The 14,031-nt window shown below is 38.6% G+C and overlaps 1 protein-coding gene across 2 annotated transcripts in view; it reads left to right on the forward strand.

The window, feature by feature from the left end:
- LOC117497536 overlaps positions 1 to 10,760 on the forward strand; it is a 29,680-nt gene extending 18,920 nt beyond the window's left edge. Inside the window, exons 3-6 of one of the 2 annotated variants that reach the window (XM_034149503.1) lie at positions 6,265 to 6,519; positions 7,334 to 7,427; positions 7,975 to 8,014; positions 10,472 to 10,603. In XM_034149503.1, the coding sequence (XP_034005394.1) occupies positions 6,265 to 6,519; positions 7,334 to 7,427; positions 7,975 to 8,014; positions 10,472 to 10,498 (416 nt within the window). In that variant the 3' untranslated portion in view covers positions 10,499 to 10,603. Of the gene's footprint in view, positions 1 to 6,264; positions 6,520 to 7,333; positions 7,428 to 7,974; positions 8,015 to 10,471 lie in introns of both variants that reach the window. The other variant, XM_034149502.1, reaches the window with a different exon arrangement.
- Positions 10,761 to 14,031: the final 3,271 nt, after the last annotated feature.

Consider the following 14,031-nt stretch of genomic DNA (forward strand, 5'->3'; position numbering starts at 1 on the left):
GCTCAAGTAGAACCTTTACATGGATTTGGCTTGCAACACAAAGTGATACCGATCTCTGTCTGTTATGATTTGAAAGTCTCATGATTTAAAGTGTAGGGCTGTGAAGGAGAGGCCCTTGGAAAATAACCTCTACTTCTTTGTTAACTGTAATTACTTATTGTAAAGAGATTGCAACATTATACTTTTTAAAGAATTGCTCAATTCATTTAACACATTTATTATGCACACTGTAATGAAAACGTCAACAAATATATTGATCCTGGCTTAACCAGCGACCTTTACTCTTTTGTTCATAAACTCGGTTTCAGAGAACTTGTCAGTAGTTTAACAACTATTAGAATTTTAGTAATGTCTATGGAGACCAATTGGTTGATACGAGAAATCATTTGAAGCAGTTTAATAAAGAATGTTAAACTATATTTAAAACTGTAATTAAACTTCAACTTATATTAATTATCTGAATCCAGTGGCCAGTTGGAACAGATAATCAACAAAGTTTCCATTTTGCAGCAACAGCGCAAAAGGTTTCAACAATAATTTGTATTATGTCTGAGTCAAGTTCTGTCTTATCAGCTTTGTTTCGGAATGTGTTCAATACATTACGTTTTTTTCATTATTACCAAACAATACATAGATTTAAGAATAAATGAAACAAATAATACAATATTGACCTAAAACAGCAGACAGATTTTGCCACCCTGACCTCCTCAAGCAGGTTGTTTACGACCAGCAGTGATGCCTCTGAGGGTCTCAGGGTGCAGGACGGGGCATAGGGTTTATAAAAGGTCACAAACATATCTTAACATACCAGCAATACAATTTAAGAATGTATTCTTAAAGTAATATTATCTTCTCTTCTTCTTACACCTACAGCGCACACCCTGAACAGTGTGCTCCTTGTTTACATTTCCTCTGCACACTCAGATGCAGCGCACACCCTGAACAGTGTGCTTCTTGTTTACATTTCCTCTGCACACTCAGATGCAGGATATAAAACACTCTTTTGCTATTTATTTTCATTTTGCAGCACATCTATACTACCAGAATTTTGCAAAACACTATATATTATTTATCTTTCTCAAGTCATTTACTTTTGGTGAGTTAACTAAAGCTTAGTTTATTTTACCCTGGCTATGGACTGATTCATTATTAGTTGTTACAAAACATGCACAAGACGGCGGTTAGACAAACCAATATAGACCCCTGATACAAACAATCAGACAAACAAACATGATGAACTCATAATAAACACCAGCGTGACAGCAAAAGTTCATCCAGCTCAATTTAGTCCGGATTAAAGAGGTTTCAGAGGGGGTAGGGACTATTATGATCTCTCCCAATGGGAACCCAGTGGGGTACCTTGACTCGTACCTCCACCCTTGTATACAAGTCCTTAGATCGGTGCCTGAAGACCGTCCAAGAGCAATAACTAGCTTATCCTCTTGCGACTCCACTATCCCTGCTTTAGTGGTGCTATGCCCCCCCGATCGGGGCACATAGACTTTTTTCCTCTACCCTTTCTATCCGAAACCACACAGTTAACTGTAGTCCTACTCGACCAGCCTACACACCTCCCATCAAGCTCATCCCAACGATGAAACACAGTTTTGCTCTACACTTGCATACCACTGCCCACCCATGATCAATTAGCCTATAATTTTATGTATGCACCCCGGACCGACATCAGCTCCTCAGCAATGTAGGGTGCCTGTCGCATCAGGTAATGCACGCCCCTCGCACTTGCCAGCACATCGTAAATGGCCACAAGCCACGAGAGTGCTTTTAAACAGTCTCGTTTTTTAATAGAGACGGCGGTGGTGTGAGTTAAAGTTATAGACAAAAGCTGTGATTTTCTCCCTCTGAGTTCACTTCACCAGCTCATGCAGATACGGGGAGGTATTTGACACACATTCCCCGGAGCTGCAGCAGCTGGAGCCGTGTTTTTTTTTAGAGGCGCTGGGGGTAATATCTATGGCTGCTTTAGTTAACTGCTAGTGTTGGCCGCTGAAACCCCCGGAATCTCGGCGATTTGTTCATTACAAATCTCTATTTTGATTTCACACAGAAGTTCCACTTTACTGCTGCCCTCATTAAGGTTTTTTTTTAAACATCTCCGTGTATGCCTGCACGGCACATACGTCCGAGCATCACACACAGAGGGAACCAGCCAGGACAGAGTCCCTGGATGATCCCCTGGGGTTAATAGCCCCAAATGTTCATTAACCAAAACGAAACGCAGCTGCTTAGCTTCACAGATAATTTTAGGATACCGTCAATCACAGATTCTGGTAAGGCAATGTCCAAATGTAGATTTGAAATCACACTTACCAGTCTCTGAAGATATGTTGGTATCCTGCCGACAACGCCAATTTGTGGAGGAAACTTCTGTGTAGTAATGCATGGAGTCACCGACTCAGGAAGGAGACACGGTGAGAGTTGGAGCTTTGATGTCAAACACTGATGGGTTTATTCAGAGTATTCGGCCGGAGGATTCACATCACAAATCAAAGAGTCAGAGGTTCTGACCACACGGTAGAGTTGCCACGTCAATTCTGAAGAACCTCTCTCTATGCTAGACCTTTTAACAGGTTCACAGAGAGAAATCAACATCTCTGAAGGAGTAGACTAAACACTGAATCATCTGCGTCCAACGCTCATGGCCTCAAGGATTTCACATCCTAGAGCCCACAAACACCGATAAAGAAGTGCTTCAGTGTTCTCACAACAATTACCCTTCGTGCCAGTCAAGTTGACCGGTCTCACACTGGGGACAACAACACATATGGCACCAAGGCCTTTCCTTAGAGGAGATAACATATGTCAGAGTAAAAGGTTAGATATCTAGAAGAATTATTCCTTAACAGGAAGCATTAATATATACCCACATGCCAGCTCATTGTTACTTTGTAATTCTACTCCACTACAATTCAGAGGTTAACCTGGTATTTTTACTCCACTACATTTATTTTAGTTACTTTGCAGATTCTGATTAATGATGTGAAATATAAACAACCCTTAAAGCAGACTTTAGTTACACCTGAGTGAAATTCAGGAAAGGTGATTGTCAAGTGCCAACAATCAGGAGAGATATTAGTTGGTGCTTGAGAAGACTAAACATTTATCTGCAGATCTCTATAAAGTATATTCATTACTCGTTATTCTCTACTAATAGTTAATTAAAGACTGTATATAATAGCTATTTTGCACATCCCTTTCAAGATTTTCTAAGGTTTATTGACATATCATATACACCACTATGTTGAAGTTATGCAATTAATGAAAAACTTGGGTCACAGGTTCCTCAACAGTGCATTACAAGACATCTATCAATATGTGTGTATTCCTCCACCATTAAACTCAAATTCTGCACATGTCTTATACTATCTACATACATAAGAGTATAATTAATATATATATAATATCAGTTAAAATAAGTGCTTCAACACAGTTAACATTGCAGGAAAGCAATATATTAGACGCTAAGTACTTTGTCAGGCTTAATATTTATCTGTAGATAGATACCCCCAAAGCTTTTTCTTATTTGAAAGAAAACCTAAAGTATTCTTTAATGTGTTAATAAAGGTTAATTAGTTTGTCTGTTTTGCACATCCTCCTATTAATATCTTTGTACATCAGGCACTAAACTGTTTTATTGTAGAGATCACTTACAGTATCTTCTTGATTTTTTATATTCTATATTTCTATCATTGACCTTCTACTTTCCCCCTATGAAAGTATGTACTCTTAATATTTTATTCATCAAATAACATTATTCAACAAAAATAACATTATTCAACAAAAATGATTAAATAACGTGCTTTAACCACTAGGCGGTGCACACAAGGTACACACAGTATACTAATAATAACTTTGTATTATTAGTGTAGGACACTTATGTATGTATAACATCTGAAGATGTGTAGTTTTATTCATGTTTTTACATAATTTTACAGGATATTGCTATATTATTTCTCATGTTTACTTCTACACATTAATATCTGATTTGTAAAACATCACAGACAGAAAGGTATATCCGTCATTTAATGGTAAGCTATTGAAATTGTGATTCCATAGATGTGTCTCCCATCACCCAAATCCCCTGACTATTCTCTCAACTCAGTATTTACATTCTTATATTCAAAGAAAATCAGTAATATCTTTAAAAACTACAAGTCCTTTTCTATCAGCTGTGCACCGTTATGGTGTAAATATAACCTATCTACCAATTGGATCAAATATAAAAGTCAGCCGTATTAGTATTGATACTGCAAGGAGACGTATTTTGTGAAAAGAAATGTAAGATGTTGTTTAATTGTTGATATATTTATGATCCACGTCACGTATTCAGTTTCGGCGGCAGTTCTTCCTGTTTGTCCAGAAGTCTTCTCATCAGGGCTCTATAAATAAAGAACTATGGCAGATGTGTAATATTTAATGCAGCCGAACCGTGTATTACAATGCCGTTATGTGATGACTTTCAAAGAGAAAAGCAAGAACACTCGGAATAAAGTATTATTTTTTTTTTTTTTAATGTTTTCGGATTTCACATCGCATAAACACCATATCCCAACGTGCATTGCGGCTAAAACATCCAATCAGCGAGCTGAGGATCTTTCCTACGTCTGTTTCCAGTATTGTTCCTGTAATGAGAGTTCACATTTATGCTACATTGAAGGGTGGAATTGACTACACATCTTCAGAAACATAATTTGCTTCAGATATATACTGTAACTCATAGCAATATTGTAACCATTAAGAAAAGCCAACTGCATTAAAAACCCAGTTAACAAACACAAGGTAAAGTATTTTTCCTTCAGTAATGAAGATGTAATTCCAATGTAGACACACCTGGGGTCGCTGTTCAGTCTGTTACGCTGAGCCATGCATTGTCTGGAACGTAAAAGGGACGAAGAAGACAAAGTGAAGTGACGTACTTCCGGTTCAATGTGAAAACATTCCCAGTTAAACCATAGATATATATAAAAACATATGTTTATATATATCTATGAGTTAAACAACATAAACAAATCGCTTAATAAAAAGATAAAACACTGGCATGTAATTTACGTTTGGATTAAATAGAATGGTTTTGAATAATAGATGAGAGTAAAATCTACGTCACAGCCCCACCCACTTTTGGGGAAACCAACGCTGTCATTTGAACGGCGATCAAGCCTGAAGCCACAGAGCTCTTCTGCTGTCCTTAGAGGAAGTTTGAGGTGTTTGAGGTGCAATAAACGACACAGCAGCTTTTTGGCATGTTAAAACTCTGCCTCGCAGCTGGCGAAATTACAGCCTCGCCTACTGATTTTAATTTAACCATAGGATATCAAGCCCGATCGTCGATTTCAAATGTGTGCTCTAAAATGATATTAATAAATTACTATTATCATTATTATAAGCTAGAAAAGAAATGTCAAAGATAGGTAGAAAGCAAACGTATTTAAGATATGTTCAGAACAAACGTAACGTGGGACAAAAGACGTTTCTTGTTAAACGTAATTGAGAATGCTGTATGAAACGACTACAAACAATATTGTGATTATTAACCATTAACCAGCATAATAACGGATTTGGTCAACTGAAAAGTCAGCCGCCAGCCAGCGCGAAAATAAGTTTGCTCTAAAATGATATTAATAAATGACTATTATCATTATTATAAGCTAGAAAAGAAATGGCAAATATAGGTAGAAAGCAAACGTATTTAAGATACGTTCATAACAAACGTCATGTGAGAGAAAATAGGTTTCTAGAAGATATGTAGAAAATAAACGTATTTAAGATATGTTCATAACAAACGTAACGTGGAAGGAAATACGTTTCTTGCAAAACGTATTTGAGAATGCAGTTTAGTTTTGTGGGAACGTAATTTCTAGGAGACAGGGTTGAACGCTGACAGACCTCACAGAGCATGAATTCAGACTCTTTGCCATCATGGAGATATTCTGGAGGCATTCTTTTGATACCTTGATTTGATTAAACCACAGCAGTTATGATTATTTGGGGTTCATTGCACTTTATTAAAGATCATTAATTAAGTTAACACAAATGATGCCGCGCTCAAAGGTTTGCCCTTAAGTCTGATTTCATTGTAATATCACTGCACTATCAACGTTATAAAGGAAGACTAATGGCTTTGTTTCACTTCAGTCCCTGTAATAATGCTGATGTAGTAATTGTGATTACAAGGAAAGTCAGGAGTAATAAAGTGCCATCTGAAGTCTAGAGAATGCAAGTCAATGGAACCTCTTGAATGTCCTTTAGATGGGGATCCAATGCAGATCAAGAACTCCAGTGAATCAGACGGAGCCGTCTCTCTGCTCTGCTCTGCACTCTGCACTTTCCACCAGCTGGAGGTCACCTGGTCCAGAGACGGCCTCACCCTCCCTCAGTCTGGCCCCGCCCTCAGGCTCAGCGCTCTGACTGCAAAGGATTCTGGGAACTACACCTGTGCTTTGAAGAACGACCCCCGAACAGAGTCTCTGCCGTACAGACTGCATGTGGAGGCTGCAGACGGAGGTTTGGTTATTCAGTTTATTTGAGAGAAATAATGATTTATTCTCAATTATAATAAGGTGTGTGAGATTTTAACGGTTCGTTCTGCCAGATAAAATATGTCAGTAAATACCCCACTGATGACTTTTAAACAAGGCGGTTGCTAACAAGTTTCTAAATGAGACGACGAAACGTCATCACGCCCAACTAGCCACCTTTAGCTTAGCGGTGGTGACGTGAAGTCATGTGACCGTGCTGTAGTTCCTTTATAGCCCAACATTAGCCTCCTTTAGCTTAGCGGTGGTGACGTGAAGTCATGTGACCGTGCTGTAGTTCCTTTATAGCCCAACATTAGCCACCTTTAGCTTAGCGGTGGTGACGTGAAGTCATGTGACCGTGCTGTAGTTCCTTTATAGCCCAACATTAGCCTCCTTTAGCTTAGCGGTGGTGACGTGAAGTCATGTGACCGTGCTGTAGTTCCTTCATAGCCCAACCTTAGCCTCCTTTAGCTTGACCATGGAGATGATGCCTTCAGGGTCCAACACAGAAATCTGTCATTCTTATTTCCCAAAAATCTTTTTTTTCTTCTGTCCGTTTGTAAAACAGGCCTAAATACTACAATACCCATAATTCTCAGCTGTTGGTGGTAGTGAATGACATTTATTTGACTGAACTTGTACAAAATGTTCAAATAAAGAATCTTAAAGGATTGATTTAAAGATGGCAGCGAACTTACTGTAAGTCAGACAGCTCAGTGATTGTTGTTGAAAAGCATGCTGGGAGATGTAGTTGTTGTCTTACTGTTCTCCATCTTTCCGTTCATTGAACTGTTTCCCAGGAATACCTATGGACCCCATGCTGGTTGTTCGTCTGGTTCTCTTCACTCTGCACACTGTGCTCATCCTCACAGTGACAGCCATCCTCATCAGAAGGTCACTGAGAACACACACACACACACATACACACACACACTCACTCACTCACTCACTCACTCACTCACTCACTCACTCACTCACTCACACACACACTCACTCACTCACTCACTCACTCACTCACTCACTCACTCACTCACTCACTCACTCACTCACTCACTCACTCACTCACTCACTCACTCACTCTCACTCTCACTCTCACTCGCACTCGCACTCGCACTCGCACTCGCTCTCTCTCTCTCTCTCTCTCTCTCTCTCTCTCTCTCTCTCTCTCTCTCTCTCTCTCTCTCACTCTCTCACTCTCTCACTCTCACACACTCACACACTCACACACTCACACACACACACACACACACACACACACACACACCTTATTGCATTTCACTGCTAATGTTTAACTAACTGAAAATACTTTCTTCCAAATGGTCCATAAGAAAACAAGGGATCGTCGAACATGCTATTGATTTCCTGTTTCAATTATATTTCTATTTTATTACTCTTTTCATGCATCCCCATCACTCCATTCAGTGTCATTATTATATATATAGATGTGTGTTTGGAAGAAGCTGGAGGACGTTCCTGAGCCGGTGAGATCATCTGATTTTATTAATTTAATAGTTAACCTGCACGTCTTCATGGAGGCTCTCTGAGCGCTGCCATCATCACTTCCTGTTAGTGGGAGTACTCACATCTTCAGTAGAAGTACTCACATCTTCAGTAGAAGTACTCACATCTTCAGTAGAAGTACTCACATCTTCAGTAAGAGGGAAAAGTACTCACATCTTCATTAGAAGTACTCACATCTTCAGTAAGAGGGAAAAGTACTCACATCTTCAGTAAAAGTACTCACATCTCAGTAGAAGTACTCACATCTTCAGTAGAAGTACTCACATCTTCAGTAAGAGGGAGAAGTACTCACATCTTCAGTAAGAGGGAAAAGTACTCACATCTTCATTAGAAGTACTCACATATTCATTAGAAGTATTCAAATCTTCAGTAGAAGTACTCACATATTCAGTAGAAGTACTCAAATCATCAGTAAAAGCAGAAGTACTCAGATCTTGTACTTAAGTAAAAGTAGAAGTACTCAGATCTGGTACTTTAGTAAAAGTAGAAGTACTCAGATCTTGTACTTGAGTAAAAGTAGAAGTACTCAGATCTTGTACTTGAGTAAAAGTAGAAGTACTCAGATCTTGTACTTCAGTAAAAGTAGAAGTACTCAGATCTTGTTCTTGAGTAAAAGTAGAAGTAATCAGATCTTGTTCTTGAGTAAAAGTAGAAGTACTCAGATCTTGTACTTGAGTAAAAGTAGAAGTACCAGAGTGTAGGAATACTCTGTTACAGTGAAAGTCCTGCATTCAAAATGTTCCTCAAGTAAAAGTAGAAAAGTATTCTCATCAAAATATAGTGAAAGTAGCGACAGTAAAAGTAGTCATTGTGCAGATTGGTCCATTTCAGAATAATATATATGATATGTTTTATAATGATTGATCATGAAAGTGTTCTCAAAGCTGGTAAAGGTGCAGCTAGTTTGAATGACTTTGTATACTGCAGGGTAGCTTGTGAATTTACTCCAGGTGGAACTAAAGTCTGATTTAACACTTGATTATATTTCACATCATTCATCCACATCTGTGAAGTAACTAAAGGTATTCAATACATGTAGTGGAGGAAAAGTACACCATGTACCTCTGAACTGAGTAAAAGTACACCATGTACCTCTGAACTGAGTAAAAGTACATAATGTACCTCTGAACTGAGTAAAAGTACATAATGTACCTCTGAACTGAGTAAAAGTACACCATGTACCTCTGAACTGAGTAAAAGTACATAATGTACCTCTGAACTGTAACGTTAAATGGAAATACTCAAGTACAAGTACCTCAGCTGTACCTAAGTATAGTACATAGGTTCAGTACTTAGTGAATGTACTTAGTTACTTCCCCTCTCTGCTGATGAAGCATTGACTCTTTAAAGCTGGTGATTTAAGGAGCTGCAGCTGCCTCAGAGGTAACAGAACCTCAGATTAAATTCTCATGAGAAAAAGTTAAGTTCAGAAACAGGAACGTGTCCGTGATGAAAACGATGTCATCATTTCCTCTTTTTGCACTTCTTTTAACACATTTAATGAAATAAATTAAACTTCCCCATTGTCACTAAAAACTGTCCACTCTGACGGACGGGAGGCGTGTGGCGCAGTGGGTTGTGCGTTGGTGTTGGGATCAGGGTTCAAACCCCACTGCAGTCAGCATGTCGTTGTGTCCCTGAGACACTTCACCCCAAAGTGCTCCTGTGGGGATTGCCCACAGTATTGAGTATGTAAGTCGCTTTTATTGGATAAAAGCGTCTAACAAGTGACATGTGATGTAACAGAGAACGTTTTAAACTGCCTAATTTCTCTCTCTTTTAGCCTGAAGCAGGTTTTACTGTCTCTTTATTAACATGTCGTTTTTATTCTAACACTGAATCTCCATAATTTAAATGAAACCATATTTTCCTCACATTGTTTCCAACCAGTCTGCAGCGCCATCTGCTGGTTCCTAAAACACACAGCAGCTCCACCAGACTGAGGACAAAGCTCTACCACAATATTAATAAGGTGTCAGATCTACAGCTGATAATGTATCGAGTCCATTTGTTAATCCATATTTAATAAATATCAACAATCAGTCAGTCCATGAATCCATAATGAAATAATGAAAGATAAATGCAGAGTTTCTCTCTAATCTGAAGATCTGCTTCTTCCCTCTGTTTTATATTAAAGTGAATATCTGTGGACTTTTAAAAGCACCTCTTTGGACTCGGAGAAACTGGGATGCACGTTTCAATATGTTCTGATATTTTAAATATTAATGTAGAAAAAGATCGATGATGAAAACAGTTGTTAGAGGCAGCATTAATCTGATTATATTCCATATTAAAGGACTGAAGGGAGGATCTAGAACACCTGATGGACTGCTGGTGGATTTCACTCTGATGATTGGAGTTAATCAAATGTGCTGCCCTCGACTGAACGTCTATTTAATGTCTGCTTCCTGTTTCAGCCTGCAGACTTCCTGGAGGAGCTGTGAGCTTCTGAAGCACGGTGGGCATGATGGTGCATCACTTCCTCCGCCTCTCTTCTCACCCTGATGCCCCCATCACTCTGGAACAGGGTCAATCTGGATCCATGCCCCCATCACTCTGGAACAGGGTCAATCTGGATCCATGCCCTTACGCAAAGAAAATATATTTCCCCATATATTAACTGTCAATATATTGCATTATTTTGTTTTCTGATTTACTGGTTAATTGAAAAGATTTAATAAAGGAAATCTTGCTGTTGGCTACACCAACTGATACTGATTAATAATCAACAATGAAAACATATTTATTCATATCTACAAAATATATTGAAGATATATAGAATAATATATTGTGTTAATATATTACAATATATTGATATATAGAATAATATATTGTGTTAATATATTGCAATATATGGGATAATACATCAGTAATTGCCGCTTTCCATATATTGAGTAATATATGTAAATATATATAATATATTGGTTGTGTATATATGTGAACATACATTTACTATATATTAACATTTATATGGGGACATGGATGTACTCTATTCAGATTTATATGGGGACATGTATGTAGTATATATTCACAATTATATGGGGACATGTACTATATATATTCACAATTATATGGGGACATGTACTATATATATTCACAAATATATGGGGACATGTATGTACTATATATTCAGATTTATATGGGGACATGTATGTAGTATATATTCACAATTATATGGGGACATGTACTATATATATTCACAAATATATGGGGACATGTATGCGCTATATATTCACAATTATATGGGGACATGTATGCACTATATATTCAGATTTATAAAAGACCATGTACGTACCATATATTCTGAACATGAGTGCAATATATGTTCACAATGAGGAGAAATGCATGTTCTGATAAAAAAAATCTTTCATTTCATTTCATACCTTTATTTATGCAGGTGAATCCCATTGAGATCATTGATCTCTTTTTCAAGGGTGACCTGCTGCAAGTAGGTTCCACATGAATACATATAAACATAACAGAAAAACAAAAAGGACATCATACAGCATATTTACAGTGACTACAGTTTACATAGCTAGTAACATTTACAGGTTCCAACAGTTTCCGATTGGATAGCATCTATCCTTGCTTTAAAAACATTTAGTGGAACCAAATTGCTCAGACTGTTCCAAGTTAGCGGAGCTGCGCATCTAAAAGCTATCTTCCCTAAGACAGTCCTAGCAGTTGGCACATTTAATAAAACCACAGCATTCGATCTCAGGCAGTAGCCACTTACAATTCGCCGTGAGATCAGGGAGCAGATGTAGGATGGAAGTTTCCCTAACATGGCTTTGTATATAAAAATGTACCAGTGACTGAGCCTCCGTACAGTTAGTGTATATATAACAAAAAGTGTATCTCGAGCCGGTTTCTCAAACTTACCTACCCCACCTTTAATGATAATACGAGGTTTAACCTTTTGGACCTTAGTGTCCCTAATTGTGGCTACAACACAGTGATCACTCACATCATTAGCAAATACTCCCACAGATGAGTATTTATAGGGAACATTAGTTAAAGGGGGGGTAGGTAAGTTTGAGAAACCGGCTCGAGACACACTTTTTGTTATATTCCATGGAATGCTCTTAACATCCTGATAGCAATGAATATCTGAAGTGCTTTGACAAAAAATCCATAAAAAAAAACGTCATCTGTGGAAGCCGTAGTACTGTAAAAAGCACGACCAATCATCTGAGCCGGCCCGGCTAAAATAACTAGATGGCCTACCTGCCTGTCAGCCTTCCATCTGTGCACCAACTTATCTCGTGCCCTCATTGGTCATGTGTGCGTTCGTGTGTGTTGGAGGAGGGGCTCTGTAAGGAAGTAGCAGATTTCTTCCGGCTGTGTATTTTCAAATTCTCGAGCTGGTTTCTCCAAAATTACCTACCCCACCTTTAAGATGAGATCAATTAAGGAGGATTTATTAGGGGACTTAACGTTAGGGCGAGTAGGACTGTCTATAATCTGAGTTACATTCAATGAGATACAAAGGTTTTTAAAATCCTCTGATACTGTAGTTAACTAGTCCCAGTTAAAATCACCAAGTAGCACTATTTCCTTGTAGTCAAGTTGAGCTAAAAGATTTGCCAACGAAGACAAGGAGTCCTTGACAGCTAAGGGGGTCTGTAACAGCCCACCACCATGACCAGTTGACCCTTTGCTACTTCGATATTTAAGGCTAAACATTATTGTTGTTTACTGATAGATTTAGAAACCATCTTGGTTACAAAAAACTTATTTTTCACATAAATGGCAACGCCACCACCTTTATTAGATCGGTCGGTACGATATACACTGTAACCATTTAAGGAGATGTCAGAGGCCAATATGTATTTATTTAGCCATGTTTCTGATAAAACAATGACATCAGCGTCAGTCGAGCTCGCCCAAATGCGGACAAATTCTAGTTTAGGTAAAAGACTGCGCACATTCAAGTGGATGAAACCCAGCCCAGACCTAGAATTAAAATCAGCAGGAGTAGCGATCTCTAGCGACTACTACTACTGTGCGGTTCAGGGTTAGGTTGTACATTTCCTGATAGCAATAACAACAAGAAAACCAGGCATCTTTTCCTCTTAATCGACACACATACATTTTCATCTACTTTAAAATCACCAGCAAAGTCTGTGAAAGTGTGATTAGAGCTCAAGAAGCAGTCCTGAAGAACCATCATAGCAGGCAAGTGAAAAAGACAAACATATTTTGTCAAACATATTTTGTCGAACAGATTGTCTGCGACAAAGCAACCGGTAATTGTTTGTGTAACACATCCGACCCTTTGCAGGGGATGCCCACTGCGGGTGGCAGAACAGACCTGAATCCAGTAGACTTCTGTTGGAGCAGAACACCTATTGTGGTGGCTGATAGCCACCGCCTCTGCTACGCGCCGTTCGTTGGATGAGGCTGAAATCTCTATTAAATAAAGAAAGGAATTGAAAACACCGGAATCAAAAGTTATAACAATTATCTGAGTTTACTGGTAGGAAACCAAACACATATACAAGTTATACAGAGTACTCCGGACTTCAGGTTTGTGATGCGATGCGGATAAAGGTGTCGGGACCCGCCAACTCATCAAACAAAAAGAAATTGACTTCAGGTTTGTGATGCGATGCGGACACAGATATCGGGACCAGCCACTCACCAAACCAAAAAAGCATTTTTATATACAAAAACAACAGTATTCATATCCTTATTTTGGGGCAAAGATGTGTTGACTTTTCCCTTCCCCTTTTACTCCAAAGCGAATGAGAGAGTCCGTGAGGAGGAGCTGTGTGAGCTGCTCACATCCCCCAGGTGTCCTTACTGGCTGGATTCACTTCTGGTCGGGTTCAATAGTTCTCACCAGAACATGAGATTCCAAAGTTTCACAAGGTCAAAAGTCAATTCTTATCTCTGCCCCGATCTTCACTCCGTTACCTTCCCATGGAAGTTTTTCACATAAACTATTCCTTCTCAGACATTTAAACCTTTGTGC

The sequence above is a fragment of the Trematomus bernacchii genome, unplaced genomic scaffold, assembly GCF_902827165.1.
Source record: "Trematomus bernacchii unplaced genomic scaffold, fTreBer1.1, whole genome shotgun sequence".
In the NCBI taxonomy this organism is placed as follows: domain Eukaryota; kingdom Metazoa; phylum Chordata; class Actinopteri; order Perciformes; family Nototheniidae; genus Trematomus; species Trematomus bernacchii.